Here is a 22,327-nt window from a genome sequence, read left to right on the forward strand (position 1 = left end):
TTTCAGTAGAGAACGAGAGGAAATGTATACTGGATCTTTACTTTGCTGTTGAATTTGGTGGCGCTTGTTTCTGTGGCTATACTGACTGTACATTATGGGCTGGGATCATGCGGTCGGTAGTGGGTCTGGGCAGTAGGTTCGTATGTACATGAACGGGCGTTCACTTGGCCGTAGCGAGTGTCCATTTTTGTCATTCCTACGACCCCATGTGCATCTTGAATTCAGAAAATAAAATTGAGCCCCCTGATATGAAAAGAATAGAAGAATCGTCATGAGGTACGATTGCGTCAATTAATTTCCTGTTATCGCTTCATTGAAGTATCCATCCAAATGGAACCTTTCCCAGCATGCAGGCAGCCACGCCGACGCGACTAGTAACGGCCGCTCGAAAACCGAGCAAAGCTTAATATGATTAATGGGTATTGTACTCTGTATTGAGTTTATCGGTACTGGTTCATTGGCCGTTGTCAAGTTCATCTGAAGATCTGTACATATATACTTTGCAGGAACCTATTAACTTCTACTGTTGCGAACGCGTAAGATGTTCAGAAAGACTGTTTGTGGATAAGGGGTCTATCGAAGCTTCTTGGTGCCAACAGGCTGTCGAGGAAACCCAGCCGGGTCCGGCGCGGAGTAAGACGATGTCAGCTCAGCTTCGACTTTGGATGAAGAAGTGGTCCATGCACCCACGAGTACCGACACGGCACGGAGTAATTTCCCAGGCGCATGTGCATACGCGGCTAGGTAGGGCAACGCAGGGGTAGCGAATCTGTTGCTGGTGATGGCATTGACGAAGTCCAGGCATATGTACTGGCCTGGCTGTATTGTAGTATATGTGTGAGTACATAGTACTATGCACTTGGAACCTATGTTGAGACAACATTGGTGATGCCTCCCGCCGTCAAATCTACCAAGTACATACCATAAGGCTATCGTACGTCATGCTTGGCGGTTCCGGGCTTGTAAGAACCCCAGGTCCAGGTTGCACCGAGATTGCCTTCCATCACCACACAAGCATTGTTCACAACTCTTCTCGTCATCTCCATCCAGGAACCGCCCTGTTGAACTCGGATCTCAGCGTGCCGATCTGCCACCCGGTGAACATTGACAGTTGTTCGTGACTAACAAAGATGGGAACCACGCAACTGGTTTGTACCATATACTTCGATATTCGGCATATAAGCTCTGATGCACTGAATGTCGCTGACAGGGTGAAGCGTCACTTCACGCGTAAGGAATAGGCGGAAAGAATCTGTCATGTTTATGCTGCTCTCAGTGTACGCTGCTGAGCAGCCACATCCGGCCCTGAGATAGGGGGCGTCTTCCGAATCGCGGCCGTAAGCAATCTGATACCCATTCCGTGGTTCATTCCACCAGTGACGATCACTACTTTTGGGGCGCGTATGCCAATCGTTCTGTCCCAGCAAACTGCATGTTGGACCTTCATCTGACATTGTGTCTTGGCCCTTGGCAAAGAATAAAGACCGAGAGACGTGTTTTGGGAGAAGGTAGGAGTACCTATATAGGTAAGCCGGAACTTTTACGTGAGCATTTTGAGAATGCGGCCCTAGCAAAGCTACAGATCCTGTATCTGCGACGATCACTCCACCCGAACGATTTCGCATCACCTTCCCATGCCACTTGACGGCCCGTTTCTCACTACAGCGCTCTCTCGAATATTTGCTATTCGTATTGCCCCACAATTCCAGCCCTATGTATTTGCACGTCAGGTCACTTCTGAGAGATGCAGTTGTATGAGCAAACGCGAAGTAATCGACCCAAAGAAAACATCTTATGGTCAATCTCATCCATAGAATAATAGCAATCCCCTGTATCTGTCCGCTACATTAGCGCTGCATTTGATTGACTAACCCTAACCCACTTCCTTTGGCGCACTAACAATGATTTAGTCTCGCTACTAGTTGTTAGCTAAGCGTCCGGCTATCAGCGCCAGCCCAGATATCGGCCCAGCTTACTTAGCTGTCAGCCCAGAACAGACGGGAAGGCGGACCACGGAGAACCCCTTTTTGGTCATAATGAAGTATCAATTTACTCAATACTTTTCTTGGATTTCATTTACCGCCTCTGATACAGTCTTGGATATAGATGTAAGCCGGTACGTGACTCACCACTATGCGGGTTCCGCCCTACGAGCCGACCGTTGCAAATCAACTTGAAGCTGTCGCCAAGAAGAAGCCGTGACAACCGGGAACCCTTGTCGTTTGTGGGGATCACCAGATGCCGAGTCATAGACTACCGATAATCCTAATGAATGAAATGATTGCAACTGACTTGGTAACTTCGGAGCAAACCAAGTCGCCGATTACAAAAGAAGGGCAAGAGTGAAGAGTCGGTTGACTTCCACGGATCCGAAACGATACTCTTGGGAGCTCCAAATGCGACCAAGATTTGTATCGTGAAAATATGGAAGTCGTCGGAATAGTTCGCAAGGTTCGCAACGGCATTAAGCTTACTGGGGTGGGTTGGTTAAGGCGGATCTAATCCGGAATAACTCAAAATGGCCCTACCACTTGCGAAAAGATCAAGCGTCGGACTATTCCAATTGATACCAACATGAGCTTACCCCGGTTTAAACCGCTCGCTGTGAACCTTAACTTGGTTTACGTTGATGCAATTTCCCACACCTTGTCATGTCCCCTAAGATTTCAGCTCAAGCCTTATTGCAGCAATTTCCAACCCGTGTCGTATGCGTCTGAGAGCACTTTGTCAACGCTTTGCTTTCAAACTGTAAGATGGCCAGTTGACCATGGCTACTGAGATGACCCACAACGCGAGCGTTTTCTTACACCACTTTCCATTTTGGGATTCTGCATTCAAGTCTACATGCACCTCTGTTGATGAGCAGACCTAACACTCACTGTCTTTCGTGCTTTTTGATCAACTTGAGAACCAATTAATATTTCTACCAATGTGCATTCATACGTCAATGATCGACCCAAGGCGGATCTGTCAGCCGGATGATATTGCCCGAAATCAAACCCGCGAAGCTATGCACATGTAAGCTGACAGGTCTACAAGTCTTAGTCAAGGGCTAAAACGAAATGAGTGAGAGGTGACTTCGAGATGCTTGGCGGAGCGACAGCCAATGTGGTTAACAGGGAAGTGACATTAGACCGAGTCTCTGGAAGCATCTCGCAATAAGCACCGAAATCACGACGTTTTCCAGTGACAAGACTAAAAATATGTCATGATGCTGATCAGAGTCAGGAAGGGGTGTATGAGTATATAGCTGTTCATGTTCTGCTCCCATTAACTGATTCTTCACAGCTACAACTGCCCATCGTCTGCTTTTCAGCTTTAATCCACACACTCTTTTATACCCACGCTCATTATCAACTAGTACTACCTAAACGGTCTATTTATTATCTTCCAAAATGAAGTCCACTCTCTTCGCCGTTGTCGCCGTCTTGGCCGCTTCCGTCTCTGCCATGCCCTACAAGCAGGACAAGGACTGTGAGTGTAAATAACTATCCTTTGTAAGTTAGATTACTAACGGTCAGCAGGCAAGAGCCCGTTCCCCAACGTCTCTTGCAAGCCCCTCACGCTCCAGAACTACACTATCGCCTCTGGTGACACCCTCACAACCATTGCCGACAAGTTCGGTTCCGGTGCCTGCAACATCGTCGCAGTCAACAACATCAGCGACCCCGACAAGATCTTCCCCGGCCAGAAAATCACTATCCCAGCCAACTGCACTGGAACCATCGACAAGACGAGCTGCCTTTCCAACGCTCTCCAGCCAACTGGCACTCAGGACTGCGTCAAGGGTCTGTCCGTCAACCCTCCTGTCTACCAGGTCATTCCCAAGGACACTTTCACTCTCATCGCCAACAACTTTGACCTCAAGCTCGACGCCCTTGAGAACGCGAACCAGGGCAGGTTTGCTAGCTTTGACGCCATCTTCGCCGGTAACACCACCATCATTCCCGTCTGCCAAGGCTGCTCTTGCACCAACGACAAGTACACCGTCGTCTCTGGCGACACCTTCAGCGCCATTGCCCAGAAAGCTGGCATCAGCATCGGTCAGATTGAGGCTGCCAACCCTGGCCAGATCCCTGAGCAACTCCAGATCGGCCAGGTCATCAACCGCCCCAAGTGCTCGTGCAACGCTTAAGTTCCATACAAAAAACATGATTAGTCTCTTGTTTTTTCCAGCCGGTGGAATCAAGGTGACTATGTGATCTGTGCCACTCGGAAAATCGGTTAGTAGATGCTCGCAGCTATAGTAGCTGTTTTCACCGTTCAGCATACGAACATAAAAGGAGAGGCGAACTTTTGAAGATTCTGTCAATTCATCTTCTTAAGACTTGGTCTATACTTAGAGAAATAATATCTTAGAATGTCCAGTATATGGAGCTAATTACTGTATTCTGCTTCTTTGACCTGTTTTCAACCCATGTTTTGTGAAGTGATGTTTCCCTCCTGACACTTGAAGGTATGTTGTGTAAGCTTGGACGAGCCGCGAGATCATCCAGCGGGCGAAATGTGGTACTGCTGCGTCTTGGGCTGAGAAGAGGGTTATACGCTCGATTTACTCACACGGGCCCTGTTTGTTCATAACAACGGGTGTGCATATGGAGTGTGAGACACACCAACCATTGTTCGTATTGTGTATACGAGGTGTCATCGCGTACAGTTCACTTTGAACTAGTAAAAGCAAAGTAATTTGCGTAGTATGCTGCTATACTCATAGACTTAGAAGCAGCGTTCTTATTTCCCATCCTTCTAGCCTACTTCCAGTCTTCGTATCCGATAGAAGTATAGCAACGCAGGCGTACCTGCAGGGCCCTTGCTAGAAGAAGTACGACAGCTTTACCACGACGACACAGGAGGTGAGCCACTGAATTCAGGCAGGGGCTCATGGCGAGTCTTTGTTTTGGTGGACGAAGAAGTATTGGCAAACCCTAGCATCAAATGTGTTGGGGCAGATTATAAAGCTGCTGATTTCGTGCCAAAGAATACGCGGTATTACGGACAGCGTTACCTTGGGTGGCTAAGGATGTTCCTCTGCGCACCTTTTTACTCTGTGGCTGGAACTGGATATCATTTCATTTGGAAAATTGCTGAGCATACAGATGATGAACCTGGCGTGTGGTGGGACGCAGAGAATGCTTGAAAGGTTGACACTCCGGGTAAATATTTGTATCGCGCATGTGAACACTGCTTGACGAGCTCGTTTTCGGTATTTAGTACATTTATATTGTTCTGAACTAGTTTGAGGTGAGCCTACGAGCTGGGCTCATCACATGTCTACCTGCGCTGCTCTGTTCGATACAGGGCAGTCATTCAATTTCTGCAACATTAGCTAAGGACGGAGCATGTGACCTGTCCGGTATAGCGTCAATTGCCTGTATGTGTACATGCGTTTTCTAGAGACTTAGTACAGTCACTCTCCAAGTCGTCTTTTCATCACCGTATATCTTCCAGCAGTTTGCACAATCTTGGTTTGCCCGCGTGAGCCGCATCACGTTACCGCCTGTCAATATCACCATGGGTTCCCGGATCGAGGGTCTTTTGGAAAATCTGCGCAAAGTGCCCGACGGCGAGATCATAAGCGAGGCGGAGTTCAAACATCCACTAAGTTTCCTACAACCTTGGGGCTTTACCATCTATCGAACCTACTATGAGCCCGGATCTGATCAGCGATGGGACGAGCTGATCCAGTCCATCACCAATGGCGCTAAGGATGCAATCAGAGGGAATGTAAAACCTACCGATGATCCTGCCATGATTGCTAAAACGGAAGAACTCTTCAAACCTGATGCTCGCTCAGATCCTGCGGTCCTGGACGGCTTGGCGCTGGAAGAAGTACGGCAGCTTTATCACAATGGAACGGGAGGCCAGCCGATGAACACAGACAGGGACCCATGGCGAATCTTTATATTAGCGGATAGGGAGGTGTTGACGAACCCTAACCTTGGCATGATCAAATGTGTAGCAGCGGACTACGACGCCGCTGCTTGTGTGCCAAAGAACCCGCGATTTGGCCCACAGCGGTACTTTGGGTGGTTAAGGATGTCTCCAAATCACGTTCTGAAACTATGGTTTGAATTGGATATATATTTTATTAAGCAAATTGTCAACTTTGCAGCGGGTGGCCCTGGTGCGTGGTGGGACCCAGATGCTGAGTGTTGAGCCAGCTAGAGGATGTGTACACAGAATGCGGTCCAACATACCTCCACCTCTAGAAAAAAGCACAAAGCCCTCGCCGATCCCATACTGCATCACTGGCAAGCAATAACCGACTAAGCAAGGCGATATATAGGAATCGGTAGTAAAGGAAATAGTATATCTGCTGCGGGAGTATATATGGGCAGTCAGGATTTGATCAAGGACTGCGCAAATGTCACTCCTGGAGTTAGCGTATGCATACCAATGCCATGCATAACATATGAGGTCCAACCAACCGATACTTGTTTTACCATCGAAAGTTCCCAAGGGCTAGCTTCAGGCATACTCCTGCAGTACAACTCTTGGCTCGATGCGGGCGGTATTAACTTAAAATCTGTGACGGGATTTCATGGGAATCCATCTGCGCATCTGTCTTAGGCTAAGAGAGTTTGCATAATCAATGTACCTTTAGCAACAAATTAGATATTCAAAGTTATGTAATGCGTCATGTCTACCGGCTATGCTGTCTCTCTCGCAACATTTCGAGATTAGTGTCGTCTACCCCGCGCAAGCCTGCCTTGGGCAAGAAGCGGAACGTCCGCGCTAGGACAAAGTCAAGTCCGGCGGAGCACGAAGATAGAATCGCGCTTTCGCCAGCATGCTGTGGAATCGCTGTTGCAATGGTGCGTAATTCCCAATTGCCGCAGATCCTTGTCCCCCGCAGTATTCTCATACTTACAGTCTAGGATGAAACGAGTAGTAGTACATTTCATCCGATCGCCTGCGAGTCCTGTCGCAACAAAAAGTCAAAGGTTAGCTTCATTTTAACAATTTCAAACACCAGCTAAGGCGCTCTTCAGTGTGACCGTGAGCTGCCGAGATGCTCGCAATGTAGCTCTTCAGACACGTTATGCCGATACCCACCGATCAATAAAAGGTGCTCTGACGCCAAGTCTGTCAGGTGCTTGCTAATCCCATAAATAGAGGTATACCATCTGGGTACATATCTTTCATCGAACACCGACTACTCGAGACTGAGATTGTCGTTTTGGAGCTTCTTTCGGCCATCTACGAGTCGCGTGTACCGATCGAACCTCAGCGCCTTCCCGAGAGGGATCGTCGGTTGTTAGCAGAGTATGGCCAGAAGCAAGCCAAAACCCATAAAATTGAAGAATGGAAAAATCTTCCTCTTACTACGGAAGAGCAGAGACGCACCTGGTGGTTGAAGAAGAGCGAACGTATCGCAAAGGCGGCAGAAACCAGTGGCGATCGCCCAACCCAAAAGAGTCCCACTGCGACCAGTCCCTGGGAAGCGGGCTCAAGCAGAACGATACATGATGAGGGCACGCAAGTACTCTTAGGCGCTGAACAAGCGACCCTTCTGCCGGGACAACCCCCAGGAATGCAAGTTCCGTGGCGACCAGTGGCTGATGGAACTGGGTTATCTGAAACAGATACGAATCTAGAACATCTTGACCAGAACATCACAGGCTTCCCTCCACTAGAAGATATAGCTGGCGAAGGATATCCCGATGTACCAGAGGCGCCTACACCTCCATCCCTGCCGACGTTGCAGTCGCATTCTGCACCCGACACGAGATGGCGAAAATACTTTTGAGAAGGAGAGTACTTTCTTTTCTTCTATATCATTTTGTTTCTACGAGTTTTTAAATAGCAATATATTGCACAAAAATACTCAGCGAATAATCGTTTACTATGCACCGTGAATGTGCACCCTGAAGGTCGTGACAGGCCCTGCTCGTACTGCTACGCACTTAACCTTGTCTGGCCTCAGCCCTGAACCTTGGCTGCCCCTTCCGTGTGTAGCGTCACAGCTTCCACCCCAGTTTTGCATGGTTCATTCTTGTTCGCGCTCACCATCATCACGCTTGTATCAACTTCAGCAAATTCCATTACGACAAAGCTTTTCCTAGGTCGGACTGGGTCTTCTTCGCTATCGAGCCCCATGAGCGTGATAGTACTGTCTCACGCGTCATGGCGGAGGTTCACGTGATTCCCAGCAAGCGGCGAGCGACCCACAGCGAAGCTGTAGACACTGCGACGGCATCTGATGCAAACGGTGCCAAGAAGCGCAGAGCATTTCTCCAGACCATGGGCCAGCAGTTGAGAGAGTTTGGGGCAGAAGGAACAAGTCCACAAGACGACGATCGCAGCACGTTTAGGACTAGCCCAGCCAACAACGCTGGACCACCATCTATCATTGAAAATGCCGTCGGAGTTCACTCATCAGTCCGACCTGTTGACACACCAGAGAGTGATGCCGCGCCGGGCGAAGAAGATCAGCTACCCGCGGGCGCGTCCAAGAGTGCATCCAGGTGGCTGTGGAAACACGGCGAAGTAATTACTCCAACACCAGAAACTATTGCACCGTCAATCGTCTTTGAAGATCTTCTCGAATGGAGCCAAGCGTATTTCGATCACTGGCATCCCGCATTTCCCTTCTTGCACGCTCCTTCACTATTGGACTACTTTCGCCAAATTATACAACGGGGTCCACGTGTTGCAACGCTGTCAACAGCAAATGAGCTGCAGCACATTATACTTCGCTCAATCATGTCGATATCGATATGTGATCGGCGACAAATTGACAGCGCGAGAAAGGCCATACCGAGCAATCTTGTATTTCATTCAATCAATGATGCTATCCGGAGTACGCAGTTGATTCTGACCGAAGAGACTTCGGTCCTGTCACTGCAAGCGTTGGTCAGCATCCAGCTTTTCTTGATCACAATGCATAGATACAATGCTGCGTCTCGCCTCGAAGGACTGGCAGTCCGGATGGCATTCCAATTGGGTTTGCATCGTTGTCCGGCGCAACGATCAGTACCTGATAAAGAAGCTGAGTTGAGAAAACGACTCTTTTGGTCTGTACTATGTATAGATCGACATATTTGTATCCGACTAGGGACTCCACTTGGTATACGTTCGGATGAGGCTAATGTATGTTATCCACATACCGAACGACACCATGATCGCGAGCATAGAGACGGTATGTATGTGGAGACGTGGCCTAGAATGGCATCAATACTTATCATTTTCCAGGTAATGAACGGGATGACCGGTTAGATCTGTTGGATTTCTTAGCTCAGCATGCTGACATTCGTGGATCCATCATGCAAACGAGGCACCGAACTTTCCTACACGGGAGCGCAAACGAGACGGAAGAAGCCCTAGAAAGGGAGGCAGAGCACACCAGATGGTGGAATATGGTTGACGAATATCTCTCCAATGACGAGCAAGTGCAGAACATATCAAAGGCCCACCAAGTTACTCTAATTGTTCTTCGCTTCGAATCTATTCTAGCACTACACCGCTCCGTGCTGGCGATTTCTAAAAAGGATGCAGCTTACAACGTGGCATTACAAAGATGCATATCCGCCTCGCGCTCTATCATCAATACTCTGCACAAGGCTCTCCGCGGATTCGGTGCATTCGATGGTTCTCCTGGTCAACATGGCTACGAACGAACCCCATTGCTTTGGCCTTCCTTCACATGGGCGGTGTGGATGAGCACATTTGTAATTCTTTCCGCTGCCTCAGAAGGCCAGGTCACTCGAGACATTGCAACACGACTTTCTGATCGAAGCATACAAATTCTCAAGCACCTGGCATTGAGGGGCACAAAATGGCCAGATGCTTGTATAGTTGCAATTCAAAATCTCACAGCACGATTGAGCAAGCCGTCAACTCGGAGCTCTACTGTCGTACCTGGAGCTGCCCCGGTGAATGACAGCAGGCCAACTGGCGAAACTTCTTCACTGCTTGGCAATCGCCAAACAGCCCATCAGGGGAATGCAGTATTCTCAGAGCGACAGGACATACCAACACATCCAACGCAAAGCCACCCGGCGACGGGTATGACAACAAACTCTCAGCCGGCTCCAAGAAACGCCACTCATTCTCATGCGGAATCGAATCCAACAATGATGATGAGCAACCTAGGCTCATTCAACTTCCCGAGTCATGATATTGGGGATGCTCTAGCTGCAAACAACCCGACATATGACTACCTTGCCGACCCAGGTAACTTTCTTGGTATCGCACACCAGGACTCAGATAACCCATTGCCAAACGAACAAATCATGCACCTATTCAATGGAGAAGACATGAACTATTGGTGGGACAGAGATTTCGGTCCGCCAGGAAATATGGGATATCACAATGGCGGTTTTCGGTGAGAGCCAATCTTTGAAAAGAACTGTTAAATTATAAAATGGATAACTACATCAACACTTCTATCTAACTGCTTTTGGGCGGTGATACCTTGCCCAGTGAGGCCGACTTGAAAGCAGCGTGGATCTCCTGCTCCGCACCATCCTGAAGTGGCAGAAGCCCACTCCTGACCGTCGCATGTTCCAGGATACCTCTCGCCACCAGTCCGTGCTTCAGTGCTACTGTGCCCTCCATGTGCGAACCGCGGTGGTAGACGTTCCTAGTCACAGGAAGCAATCTGTCGTGGATAGCTCTTGCGCGAGGATAGTCCCTCGCCTTTCCAGCTTCAATCATCTCCAGGAGTGGCTCTGGTGCAATGTTACCGTATCCAACAAGCATGCCATCGACATCGAAACATGTGTGTAGTAGGTATTCGTCGTGGCATGTAAGGATAGTCAAATCGGGATTTTGCTTCTTGATGATGGGAATCTCCACGTCCCATCGTCGCATGTTGCGGACACCGTTCTTCATAGCGATAACACCGGGTTGTGCGGCGATTTCGAGAAGAGTGTCAAGGTTGTAGGTCGCCTTTGTGTTGTCGGGGTATTGGAACAAGATGAGAGGAAGTCCAGATTTCTCGTACACCGTCTTGTATCTGTCTTGTGGAGCACCAGGCTGGTATCCGAAACGCAGCCAGCCATGGCTGGGGTACAGGAGACCAGCCTTGGCTCCTGCAGCCTTTGCGCGTTGAGCCTCGAGGGCTGCTACCTCTGTGCCTTCGGTTGTGATTCCCGCAATGATGGGTATCTTGTCATCGACGGACTTGACAAAGGCCTTGATGACTTCTACTTGCTCTTCTTGAGTAAGGAAAGTACCCTCGCCGGCGTGTCCAAGGACTACTAGTCCCTTAACGCCAGGAATGCTGCCGAGCCATGAACCTAGGCGTTGGATAGCAGCATAGTCGACTGAGCCATCCCTGTTGAATGGCGTAACTGGGGCTGGAACGAGACCCGCAAGGTCAATCTGAGGAGCTTTCTTGACCTCTGGCATTGAACCCATTGTGATGATATGTGGAAGTGGTGTTACGATTTAGAGAAGAGTAGTTTGCTTGTAAGAGTGTAGAGTTGTGAGTGTGATTATTATGAAAAACCCGGGATCCAAGCTTGCATTATATGCACTCTCAAGCATGTTGCATAGCAATGCAAAATGCTGACCCTAATTGGATTTCTAACCATGTTACAAGGTTGAACCCCATGTGTAAGCGTGCATCTCACGCAGAACAAGAGACGGACTTGAGAAAGTGCGCACGAACCCAACGGGGAGGTATGTTAGTACGCGCCTGGAGAAGTTAGCCTGATGCCACAATGCGGGGATCGAGACTTGGTAGGTCGCCAAGGCTTGCCACCAGTGCAAGCCATGTCACGTGCATGATCCACCGGACTTGTCTTTGTCCGCCTTTTCTACTAAGTTGCCAAGTTCCTTTCGTCACAAAATCAAGTTGTAGCTACGAGTCAATGAAATTCGCTTCAGAAAGAATTTGACTGGCCCATGAAGTTCCGGCCTCCTTCCCGCCTCCCCATGTTTACTCCGCTTTTCACCCAAGAGCGTGGGATCTGGGGAAAGTCCGGGGTAGGTGCGGGATCGAGCTTAGACTTAGGACTTTCTGTACAACATTTGTCCAGCCTGATTATATAGAGAGAAAAGTTTCAGTCCTTGATCCTTTTGACTTTTGTTTCAGTCCATGGGTTGGTGACCGACCTTTTTTCTTTTCAACAACAACAGCTAATCATGGCTGGCACCAACTACAATCACGACGCTGAGAAGGATGTGCCCCTCCACATTGACGATGTCGAAACATCGGAAAAGGACCTTGCACAAAAGGGCACACCCGAGGGTGTTGATTATACCGGCGCAGTCGCGAAGACCGACCCAGCAGAGATCGCCCTGGTGCGCAAGCTAGACATGCGCGTGATGCCAGCACTTTTCGCCATGTACTTTCTGTACGAACTACTTTACCTTTTTCTCGCCTTCTCCATCGAAACCGAAAACTAACAGCTTCAAAGAAACAAGCTCGACCAAAACGCAATCGCCAACGCCCGCCTCGATGGTCTAGAGAAAGACTTAGGTCTCCGTGGCAGCCAGTACAACACGTGCATCTCCATCCTCTACGTCGGCTACCTCTTCGCCCAGATCCCCAGCAACATGCTCATGTCCTCGCGCAAAGTGCGGCCCTCGCTCTACATGGGCATTTGCTGCACAGTCTGGGGCTGCGTGGCTGCCCTCACCGCGCTGGTCAAGAACTACACTGGACTCGTGCTTGTGCGCTTTTGCCTTGGGTTCGTTGAAGCGCCGTTTTACCCAGGAGCGCTGTACATCCTGAGTATGTTTTATACACGCAAGGAGATTGCGACAAGAGTGGCTATTCTTTATGCCGGGAATATTTTTGCAGTGTCGTTTGCGGGGCTGATTGCTGCGGCGGTGTTTGCGACGTTGAGTGATAAGCATGGGATGCATGGGTGAGTGGATTACCGTTTACGCAGGAAGGGGGCCAGGGGAAATGCTAATGCACGTGTGACAGATGGCAGTGGCTGTTCATTATCGAGGGAATAGTTACGGTGGGCGTATCGATCGTTTGCATCTTCTTGCTGCCTGATGAGCCATTGACGACGAAGTGGCTTACACCTGAACAACGCCAATTGGCCCACGACCGTATTCAGAGGGACACTGTTGGTCTTGAGCCGAGCAAGGGATCAAGAGCGGGCTTTATGCAAGCACTTCGCGATCCTCGTCTCTACCTGCTTGTTTTCATGCAGAACATGCATCTGAGCGCCACTTCGTTCAACCAGGTACGTCTATGCGGACTGATTTTGCGTGAGATTATTGTTAACTTATGATGACTAGTTCTTCCCTACGGTCGTCAAATCTCTAGGCTTCAACAGGACGATCACTCTAGTTCTAACGGCTCCACCGTCACTAGTTGCGGGCGTTGTCGGTATCTGCGTTGGAATCTCATCCGGAAAATACAACGATAGAACATGGCATATCACCGTCATGATGGGTCTCGCCGTCATTGGTTTCGCGATCAGTGCTGCTACTCTTAACCTTGCCGCACGCTATGTATCGTGCTTCCTCTTCGCATCTGGTTCGTACCCAACACACATAGCTACTATGCTAGTTGCCTTTTACTGACCTCTTCACACAGGTGTCTACTCTGTCAATTCCGTCATTCTAGGCTGGGTCTCTGGTACACTCGGACAAACTACTGAAAAGAAAGCCGTCTCATTGTCGATTGTCAATGTCGTTTCGATGGCGAGTTTCATCTACACACCTTATTTGTACCCCGAGAGCGACGGCCCCAAGTACGTCATTGCTATGAGTAGTAATGCGGCGTTTTCAGCGGCGTGTATTGCGTCTGCTTGGGCATTGAGGATATGGCTTCAAGTTACGAATAAGCGGCTACGAAGGGATGGGGTTAATGTGTTTTATGCTTATTGATGGACATGATGTCCATCGTAGGAAACATTTATAATGAATGTATGTAACATATGTCTAGTGTTGTAAGATTCAATTCTAGGTATGCCGTTGGTATGTATTGTCGAAATGCCACTAGTCGCTGCGCAAGGATTCTCTGTCGCTCTTGGGTGGTTCTTTGATCGTTGATTGGTTCAAGTACATGGAGATCAAGAACCAGTCATAGTCGCGAACGACCCTGGTAGTTTCCTCGCGCGAATCATTGGAATCGTTTGGACACGCGTTGTAACTGCCAAATAATCTTTTCTCAGGCCACTGCTCCACAAGCTCGTGACATCGTATCCACAGTTTATCTCGATCTCATCTAGACCCTTGAAACAAACCTCGCGAACCTGTGTCTTGGCAAGTACGGTCGTTCCCGCACGCCAAAATTATTACAATCACTCTTAAAGGTTTCGTGCTCAAGGCATTTAGTAGGGGTTGGACCATGTGTCTCTATTTGCCTATACTGTTTGGATGCCCATGAGGCTAGCGCGAGGAGAGTAGAAAGAGATTACGTATACGTTCATTCGACTACACTTGAGATAGAAACTATCGAAAAAGCAGTGAAGCGCGATTTTCTTATCCTCGTCCATGGGACGTACGCAGAAAGTTTGCTGAACATTATGAATTCGAGCAAATCAATTCATAGAACGCCAAAGGGGTCTGCGATTTCTCCTACTCTTCAGCTACGTTCTAAATCCAAGAGAACTACCGATGCAACTCGGTTTATGCTCTCGTCCAATCATCTACCCCAGCCCAGGAACTACTTCACAAACGAACAAAACCACCGACCAGACCAGACCCGAACTATATCCATCTCGGATATTTTAGTAACCGTTAGCCATCCCGGACCAACCATGCGTAACACAAAGTTTAAATTCATTCAGCTAACAATGCACCGGAGTAGTGAAACCAGTAGAAACACCTTAAACACTATGCTAAGGGGAAAAAAAGCGCCTAACCTCGGAATGCCAAAATCATCTAACCGTCGCTTCCACGCAAAGAGAATGAGGGGTAAAAAAAGGTCCCCGCCCAAAACCTCCAGCTACAGTCAATAAACCCCGGTTCCTTGGCTACTTTTAACCCTAGCCCAACTTTACTTCCTCGCATGCACCTCCAGCACCCTTTCCTCCGAAATGGCACTTTTCCCTCCGCCTTACCCTCGGCCAAAAAGGCGAAGCCCCATTTGCTTTGCTGGAGCGGCGCATGACCAACCCACACGGGTACCTTCTTGCGCGCGGGCTACCTATATGCGCGCAAAAGGCGGCCAGCACAGCAAAAAAGGTCCTTGGCGCAAGAAAGTTGTACATGGAACCCCGCTGATTCGCCACCTGTAAACGCCACTAACTTTGGCGAGCGACCAATTCTCGTGCCGCAACACATGTGCGTTTGGGGGCGCTAGCGGCGTGGGACGCTGTGTATGGACGGCAGCTGAAAGGTAGTATGCTGGGGTGTGGGCAAATCCTTTGTCCAAGGCCACCACTCAACGAGAGTCGTTGCGGTGTGTGAGATGTCGGAAGTTCTGGAATGCGGTTCATGGAGGCTGTTGTTTCTTTAAAGGGAAAATGGGCGGCACCCCCTCGTGTTCCCACTATTTGAATTCCCTTGTGTACCCTTCTTTTTCTTTCTTTTAAACCTTTTTGTCTGGTCTGCTTGCCCTTGCAGCTCAAAAGATCATCCCGCGTTATTTGTTGTTGTTGTGTTCCTCATTTGCACGTTTGGTGCGCGACTGTCTTTTCTGAAACCCCAGGCGTATTCTCACTCTCACGCTCGCTTGCTCACTCTTTCATCCGCAACTGGGAGAGACGAAAAGTAAACGCAGTCTTTACCGAAGAACACTTTACGGCTTATCACGCTACATCACATCACATCAACCAATTACACGAATTGCACGAATATCAACGACTTGTTGATCATTACCATCATACCGCGTATCCTGCTATCAAGCAATCAACACTCACCAATCTACCAACAACCAACAACCAACAAAACCACACACACACATACATACACACATCATGGCACCCACACCAAATACCTCCAACATCCCCGACGCACCACCAGCCCTCTCCTCAAACACACCCTCCCGCAGCGACGGCTTCAGTCCCGGCGCCATCATCGGCATCGTCATAGCCATCGTCTTCCTCATCCTAACCGTCCCCCTCATCGCCGTCTGCCTGCGCCGCTACGAAAAGTCGCGTCTCCGCGAAACACCTAAGAGCCCTAGTAGCAGCACCGCCAGCCTGCGCAGCGTACAGGAAGACCACAGTTTGAAAAGCATTCTGGTTACCAAGGAGTTGTCGCGGTCGAGTGTAAGGATGGAGCGGGCGGATGAGAGGGTACGGAGGCCCGAGGAGATGTATGGCGGTGGGAGGGAGAGGGAGAGGGCGTGGAGTTGTACTGAGGTGCATGGTGGGGAGAAGTAGAGGGAAGTTATGACGGGGTTTTTTCTTTCTTTAGATGGAGATTTTTCGAGTTCGAAAGGGTGTGAAGCGCCTAAAAGAAGACTTATTTTCGCCTGCGAGGGCGGTTTCGCGTTAATTCATGCTGAGATAATGTAGCGTTCTTTTTACTGTTTTGTGGGGGCTGGTCCTCCTGGGAACTGCCCTTCTCTTTTGTTATCAGCTTTCCGCTTAGTTCTTGACGCTGGTGGAGTGTCGAAAATGACTGCCAAGATGTAGAATTGGGGAATGTTCCAGGATTAATAGCGTGCGTTTTATCGCATCGAATACCAAGGGGGTTCGATACTTTTGCTAAAGTCGTCGATACAGATGCATCTGCATCCGCATATTCTCAAGTTCAATCGGATAGCTTAGCCTATCATCCAACCTGAACCATCGACTATCATCCTCCTTTACCTTCTCCCAACTCGCAATCTCCTCTTTGCCCCTCTCATGCTTATTGCTGCTGGCTTGGTCCAGGAGCGTGTGATCGAGAAGCCATTGCATTGGGTACTTTTTCTCTGCTCCGTTGAGCGTGACGGTGGAGTAGCTTCCAGGGCTATCAACGACTAGAAGGAGTGATCCGGGCTTCATTATTGAAGTGAGCTGGAGGAGGAATTTCTGTGTTAGAGGAAGGGATGTGGAGTAGAGTTCGTTGAGGGTAAAGAGCAGAGTGACTAGGTTTGCGTCTGCTAGTTGCGACGTCATTTCCGATGCAGACACCTTTAGGACGTCTTGTTGGGCGAAAGTAATCGATATCTGATCCTGGTCCAGAAAAGGTACATTTGCCGCCTTTGCAGCAGCGGATGCGTACTTTGACAGTGTTGGTGCAGTCGTAAGGTGTTTTGCCAGGTTCTCCACTACCACATTCCAGTCCGCAATATCAACAGCTGTAACCTCCATCTTTCCCGCATCTACCACCTTCTCATCTTCCCCCTCTTTTTGTTCCGAAATCTTATCCAAAAGTAGCTTCTGCAATCCCCCCAAGGCTACAATTTCCGCTCCAGCTCCACCACCCAAACATACAACTTTCCGACTCTTAGCACTATCCGATCCATCGGGTATTGGTTCTTCCAAGCCAAATCCCAGATCTTGCCTCAAATCCCAAAACAAATCCAGATACCCCAACGCGCGACTCGGACTCCACCTCGCCGCATACATCTCGAGATACTCCTCTTTGCCAAACGCTGCCGCAAAATCCCGATTAAACAAATGCCCCTTGACCTCCTGCAAGAGCGGCCCAAAATCAACACTCAACCGCTCCGCAAATGAATTCCGGAATATATTCAGCAAAATCTGCTGGAGTTCAATCAGAATCGTCGGCGCCTTCGCCTCGCTTTTCCCTCCTTCTTCCCCCGAGCGCTGTTTTGATTGCGGTTTAGGAGCCTTGGTGGCTTCCCTTTGCGCCTTGCGCTTTGCATTTAATTTTGAATTCGGGGCCATTGTTTCCCCAACCCACCCAAACAACAGGTTCAAAATAAAGATAAAAAATCGTAAATCCTATACCGAATCTAATTTAAAGTGAAAGAGGATGGGAGAATAGGGGGAAGGGAAAGCCAGAGGGGCGGGATACAAAAAGTGCCTTCTTCTTCTTCTTTATCGATAAATAATTGTTACTTACGACTTTCTAAGCGAGCCAAAAAAAACAGGGTTTTGATTCGCCGCTACTTTACTCACGTTACTACGAAATCTCCACTTCGGAACACCCGTTCCGATGGGCGCGATACGTGCTTAACCCCGACCCCTCGGGGTCCGGTGGGGCACATGTCGTGTGTAAAGTTTGAGTCACCGGTGTGTCTCTTTTTAAATATCTGCAAAAAAAGAAGTGAAAGCTGGTAATTTACATCTTTTCCTTCTCTCTTGATTATCACGGATTTCCTCCCCCCCAAACATGCGTCTCTCATACGTGCCCGATCCCCCGAATTTCACGTCGGAAGAGGATAAAGCGGTGGAGCAGCGGGTGAGGGAGAGGCGGGGTGAGAAGGGGTTGATAGCGTTGGATCGGACGTTGCTGCATTCTCCGCCAGTGGCTGATGGATGGTAAGTAGAAAAGACGTGTTCAACTGATCTCACTTGTCTTCGGGTGTTGATTGTCTGTGTGTTAGGAACTCATTCCTGGGCTCCATCCGCACAAAGACCAGTCTCCCCACTGCGATCCGTGAAACGGCTATCTGCCGGGTCGCGGTTCTGAACCGAGCATGGTATGAGTGGGAATCGCACTCTCCTATTCTCTCATCTGCATCAGGTACTTGTTTTCCTCAAATCACTACGCATTGTTCACCAGACTAATTGCCCCAGACGTTACCCCACAACAAGTGGAGGCAGTCCTGAAATCTCCACCTCGTTCACCCTTGGTAGATGTCTTGGGCACTTCTCTCTCTACACTACTAGCTTACACAGACGCCATGACGCTGGATGTCCAAGTTCCTGATGCTATATTCGCGGAACTCAAAAAATCATTCAGTGAGCGCGAGGTCGTTGAGATAACAGCCACAATCTCAGCGTACAACTGCGTGAGCCGTTTTCTCGTTGCGCTAGATGTTGGAGAGAGGAACGCGCAGACAGGACCCAAGGAAGGCGGAAAGGAGTAAAGCTATGGCATTCGTATATTATTGTGTGATATGTAAGATATCAACATACACATATGGTTTCCAACATCCTATCTCGAAACCTTTCTCAACCTCTATTGAACTCCATGTATCGGTGAAGATATCCAGCCTTCTCAAGCCCTTTTCAAACAGGTCTCTCACGCCTTCCTGCTCTGCCTAGCAATCTTCCTCCTCTGCGCCAACATGTGGGAGAACAAGATGTACGATCCGGGCACATAGATGGCCAGGATAGCCCAAAGCGCGTACCCAAACAATTCATTCCTCTGGCTTGCGAGCGGGATGGCCTGGTACACCAACCAGCATTCGGACGAGATGCCTAGCGGGTAGAGCACGAGGAAGGTGTTGTATCTCAGCCATGTCCAGAGCTTCGGTACTCCTGCCCCCGCTAGAGAGAAGACAAAGTACGAGTAACGGATGACTTCTGTGATAGACCATGCGAGCAACATGGTGGTATAGGCTGGCGAATGGCGCGTTGAGAAAGGGAAAGCGTAGGGCGAGGCAATGAGGTGGACGAGCAAGAAGCGTGAAGCAACCTGCATGAGTGTAGTCAAGAGAGGTGCTCTGACGATGCCTAATCTATATGTTAGCCATTTGCACTCGAATCCAATTCTTCTGTTTTTAAACGTACCAACCAAACTATGAAGTACCTCGAGTCCTGCCAGGCTCTGCACAGTCCTTGTGTAGTATTCGAGGTTGTCGTATACTTTTGCACTCGATAGTCCTCTCTGTATCGCAGTGGGCCAGTCACCGTTGCCGAAGAACGCAACCGCCTTGTGTGCATTCAATACTTCATTGACTCCGATGGTGGCGGTCTGGTAAAGAACGCCTGCCCATAGCGCGGCAGATACGGCATTGTAAGCAAGGAGGTAGGCGTTCTTCGCTCCCGATTGCTTCGCAGGCCTCTGATCGTTTGGTGCAGCGGCCCGCCCTGTGGTGGATTTAGACGACATTGTGATCTTGTCGTTGTAGCAGTTTCTCTTTACGAAGAAAGGAGGAAGGAATTGGCAGTATATAAAAAATGTGAGGTTGGCTGCAAAGAGTCTACGTATGCCTAACACTCTGAGCTACAACATTTCGACAAAAGGCCTCGGCTTGCGTTCCTGGCGAACCCCTGCTCGCTTGGCGTGGCCGGTGCCGGGATATCATGTGCGATGAGATCATGGCACGTTTTTTACAGCTCTATCCTTTTAACTTCGGTATCCGAATGATTTATCGTCAAATGATTCAGGTGTGATGGATATCACAAAAAAATTACGATGTACAAGTTCATGCATTCCACGTGACATTCGAATCTTACAAAGAAAGAAAGAGCTAGACTCGTCGAGCTGACTACGGCATTGATAGAAGAAATGCTAAACCCCATAACGCCCAAGTATGCAATGCAGCAAATGACAGAAACGCCGCAGTAGAAAAGCCTAGATAGATTTGTAGGATGCAAAGAAAACCGAGATTAGGAATGCAAGCCTGGGTATCGTTGAACATCCCAAGTATAACTCAGCCGAAATTGTGACCTCCCGAAAAAGGAAAATAAACGAGGACGCTGCCGACAGGTACAGCTCTCATGGTTCAGAGTCTCAGACCATCAAAGGAAGACCTGAATCATGCTTTTCTTGTTTGATACATTCTTGTCGCAGCCTTCGACGACACAGGTCTTGAACGGGTTGGTGCTGACCGGCCTTTCTTTGCCCTTTGCAGTACGTTTAGCAGCACGATTCGTGGTACATTCTCCACAGTAGACCTATGTATGTTAGTTGCAAACTCCAACATGAGTAAAAAAATTGACTTACATGACCGCAGCCTTTGACAATCCACACCTGTCGTTTGATCTCATCGCTACCCACACACAGCTCTTCCTCGCAATTTGGGCAGATAAGCGCACCTTCCTCTTCCGGGCTCCTCGTGAAACCCTCAGGTGCTTGAGGTGGCGCCTCATAGGTAGGTGGAGGTGCTGGTGCTTCGCGTGCTGCCTGCCCATAGTTGAAGCCAGTACCCTCAAAGTCCATGACAGGTGTAATGAAGCCCAAACGGATATGTGTATGGCCTCGGGATGGATTCCGGTGAGGAGCAACAGGCTCATGGAAGCGGCCCGCGGTGCGGTTGATCTGGGCATTGAAACGATCGACTTGAGCCCGAAGATGTGTGAAGCGACCGTTAAGCGTACCGAAAAGATCCAAGACATTGTCGAGCTCTCGAGTCCTGCGCCGTCGAATTTCGGCCTCTGGCAGAGCGTTTTCTCGTAAAAACTCGACCTCGTCCCCGTCGGAGTTGTTGCCGGCAAGATTTGGTGGTGGCAGGCGTCTGGGGTTGATTGTCCGGGAAGAAATGAATTCAATATCAGGGGAACTTGGTTCAGGAGCTGGTGTGGCCATTCTCCACTCTTCTTCACCATTGTCGAGGTCAATTATGATATCCATGCCCCGCGGTAAGCGGGGTCCTCCATTTGCACGAGCACGGTTCGGGTCTTGCCGCTCAACATGATCATGTCGTTGCCGGCCGCTGTTGCCATCCTGACTAGCTCCATATCCAGAGTCGTCGGCGGTGAGGTCGATGATAACGTCGTCGTCGTCATCATGGTTATCGTGGTCACCATTGTCGTCTTGGTCAACCCTGCTCAAGTCCGGGCCCACATCTTCCTCTTCCCCTGTTAGGTCAACAGATCCAACATCAGGTTCCCTTGATGATCCAGCTGGCCGTCGGTAGTCGAAGCCGTCTCCGGGGAAGCGCACTGAAGCCGAAGAAGCCATGTTTTCCATCCTGGGAAGGTGGAGTCCCGCAGGGCGTGATTGCGTGGCGGTGGACGATGAGGCGCGTTCTATAGGAGGTCGGGCTGCGCGCAGGGCGGACTCAAAAGCAGGCGCTCTTCTAGGTTGCTGAAAGTGATTATGGCGGGCGTGTGGTTCCTCGTAGTTATTGTGGGCGGCGTCTTGAGCGTGGTCATAGTGGGTGGGGCGTGGGAGGTGTTCGATGAGCGGGAGGCCCGAGGGGAAGCGCGGCTGAGTTTGGTGAGGGCGTATGTCCGGGAAGGGGTTGTATCTCCACGTAGGTGAGGCCGAGCCCTCATCATCGTCGTCATCCATTTGTTCATGCGAGCGCTGGACCGAGTCTTTGTTAGCGTCGCGGTGCTCGGCCGCCGCAAGCTTCGCCCGTTGGGCCGGCACTCACCTTCTCTCGTCTGTGCGTGTACCCAAACGGCAGCTCTTCCCCTTCCATTCCAGCGACGGGCTATGTGGTGTGTGTGTGTGGCGTAGGGAGTCGTGAATGTGCGGGGCACCTGGCGAGAAGAACAGCCAGCAGAGAGTGGACGGCGTCGAGTTGGGCGGGCCGTCGTGTCGTAGCGCTGGTGTGTTAACGTCGGCGAAACTCGTTGTCCCTGGTGGCAATCATTGCATGGCGCTTCGGGAGCGATCCGACATAACAAACGTCACCCCCGTCTCTCGCCCTCACCCTCACTACCGCCCG

General features: G+C 49.7%; 13 protein-coding genes across 13 annotated transcripts; 7 read left to right on the plus strand and 6 right to left on the minus strand.

The window, feature by feature from the left end:
• Nucleotides 1-573: 573 nt before the first annotated feature.
• Nucleotides 574-1,454, minus strand: COCCADRAFT_30254 (uncharacterized protein; the record flags this gene model as incomplete). Its single annotated transcript, XM_007719001.1, has 3 exons — nucleotides 574-819; nucleotides 939-1,087; nucleotides 1,127-1,454. 3 exons carry the CDS (start codon nucleotides 1,452-1,454, stop codon nucleotides 574-576), a joined length of 723 nt encoding a protein of 240 aa, XP_007717191.1.
• Nucleotides 1,455-3,395: 1,941 nt separating this feature from the next.
• On the plus strand, nucleotides 3,396-4,135 carry COCCADRAFT_109015 (carbohydrate-binding module family 50 protein; the record flags this gene model as incomplete). Its single annotated transcript, XM_007719002.1, has 2 exons — nucleotides 3,396-3,480; nucleotides 3,525-4,135. 2 exons carry the CDS (start codon nucleotides 3,396-3,398, stop codon nucleotides 4,133-4,135), a joined length of 696 nt encoding a protein of 231 aa, XP_007717192.1.
• A 1,376-nt stretch (nucleotides 4,136-5,511) lies between these two features.
• Nucleotides 5,512-6,156, plus strand: COCCADRAFT_40990 (uncharacterized protein; the record flags this gene model as incomplete). The annotated part of the gene is made up of 1 exon (XM_007719003.1): nucleotides 5,512-6,156. The coding sequence occupies one exon, from the start codon at nucleotides 5,512-5,514 to the stop codon at nucleotides 6,154-6,156; it is 645 nt and encodes a 214-aa protein (XP_007717193.1).
• Nucleotides 6,157-7,177: 1,021 nt separating this feature from the next.
• On the plus strand, nucleotides 7,178-7,483 carry COCCADRAFT_57232 (uncharacterized protein; the record flags this gene model as incomplete). Its single annotated transcript, XM_007719004.1, has 1 exon — nucleotides 7,178-7,483. A coding segment is annotated over one exon (306 nt), but the record flags the coding sequence as incomplete, so codon positions are not given.
• Nucleotides 7,484-8,127: 644 nt separating this feature from the next.
• COCCADRAFT_9138 (uncharacterized protein) lies at nucleotides 8,128-10,331 on the plus strand (the record flags this gene model as incomplete). Its single annotated transcript, XM_007719005.1, has 2 exons — nucleotides 8,128-9,142; nucleotides 9,196-10,331. The coding sequence occupies 2 exons, from the start codon at nucleotides 8,128-8,130 to the stop codon at nucleotides 10,329-10,331; spliced, it is 2,151 nt and encodes a 716-aa protein (XP_007717195.1).
• Nucleotides 10,332-10,392: 61 nt separating this feature from the next.
• Nucleotides 10,393-11,364, minus strand: COCCADRAFT_108986 (uncharacterized protein; the record flags this gene model as incomplete). Its single annotated transcript, XM_007719006.1, has 1 exon — nucleotides 10,393-11,364. The coding sequence occupies one exon, from the start codon at nucleotides 11,362-11,364 to the stop codon at nucleotides 10,393-10,395; it is 972 nt and encodes a 323-aa protein (XP_007717196.1).
• Nucleotides 11,365-12,093: 729 nt separating this feature from the next.
• On the plus strand, nucleotides 12,094-13,800 carry COCCADRAFT_108995 (uncharacterized protein; the record flags this gene model as incomplete). The annotated part of the gene is made up of 5 exons (XM_007719007.1): nucleotides 12,094-12,305; nucleotides 12,369-12,821; nucleotides 12,884-13,151; nucleotides 13,207-13,447; nucleotides 13,508-13,800. 5 exons carry the CDS (start codon nucleotides 12,094-12,096, stop codon nucleotides 13,798-13,800), a joined length of 1,467 nt encoding a protein of 488 aa, XP_007717197.1.
• Nucleotides 13,801-15,161: 1,361 nt separating this feature from the next.
• COCCADRAFT_108993 (uncharacterized protein) lies at nucleotides 15,162-15,521 on the minus strand (the record flags this gene model as incomplete). The annotated part of the gene is made up of 1 exon (XM_007719008.1): nucleotides 15,162-15,521. A coding segment is annotated over one exon (360 nt), but the record flags the coding sequence as incomplete, so codon positions are not given.
• Nucleotides 15,522-15,836: 315 nt separating this feature from the next.
• COCCADRAFT_30261 (uncharacterized protein) lies at nucleotides 15,837-16,244 on the plus strand (the record flags this gene model as incomplete). Its single annotated transcript, XM_007719009.1, has 1 exon — nucleotides 15,837-16,244. One exon carries the CDS (start codon nucleotides 15,837-15,839, stop codon nucleotides 16,242-16,244), a length of 408 nt encoding a protein of 135 aa, XP_007717199.1.
• Nucleotides 16,245-16,571: 327 nt separating this feature from the next.
• On the minus strand, nucleotides 16,572-17,702 carry COCCADRAFT_40995 (uncharacterized protein; the record flags this gene model as incomplete). Its single annotated transcript, XM_007719010.1, has 1 exon — nucleotides 16,572-17,702. The coding sequence occupies one exon, from the start codon at nucleotides 17,700-17,702 to the stop codon at nucleotides 16,572-16,574; it is 1,131 nt and encodes a 376-aa protein (XP_007717200.1).
• Nucleotides 17,703-18,150: 448 nt separating this feature from the next.
• Nucleotides 18,151-18,850, plus strand: COCCADRAFT_9143 (uncharacterized protein; the record flags this gene model as incomplete). Its single annotated transcript, XM_007719011.1, has 3 exons — nucleotides 18,151-18,299; nucleotides 18,365-18,504; nucleotides 18,558-18,850. 3 exons carry the CDS (start codon nucleotides 18,151-18,153, stop codon nucleotides 18,848-18,850), a joined length of 582 nt encoding a protein of 193 aa, XP_007717201.1.
• Nucleotides 18,851-19,005: 155 nt separating this feature from the next.
• Nucleotides 19,006-19,818, minus strand: COCCADRAFT_109010 (uncharacterized protein; the record flags this gene model as incomplete). The annotated part of the gene is made up of 2 exons (XM_007719012.1): nucleotides 19,006-19,439; nucleotides 19,497-19,818. 2 exons carry the CDS (start codon nucleotides 19,816-19,818, stop codon nucleotides 19,006-19,008), a joined length of 756 nt encoding a protein of 251 aa, XP_007717202.1.
• A 632-nt stretch (nucleotides 19,819-20,450) lies between these two features.
• Nucleotides 20,451-22,078, minus strand: COCCADRAFT_108994 (uncharacterized protein; the record flags this gene model as incomplete). The annotated part of the gene is made up of 3 exons (XM_007719013.1): nucleotides 20,451-20,606; nucleotides 20,656-21,960; nucleotides 22,031-22,078. 3 exons carry the CDS (start codon nucleotides 22,076-22,078, stop codon nucleotides 20,451-20,453), a joined length of 1,509 nt encoding a protein of 502 aa, XP_007717203.1.
• Nucleotides 22,079-22,327: the final 249 nt, after the last annotated feature.

This window comes from Bipolaris zeicola (genome assembly GCF_000523435.1).
Source record: "Bipolaris zeicola 26-R-13 unplaced genomic scaffold scaffold_272, whole genome shotgun sequence".
NCBI lineage: Eukaryota > Fungi > Ascomycota > Dothideomycetes > Pleosporales > Pleosporaceae > Bipolaris > Bipolaris zeicola.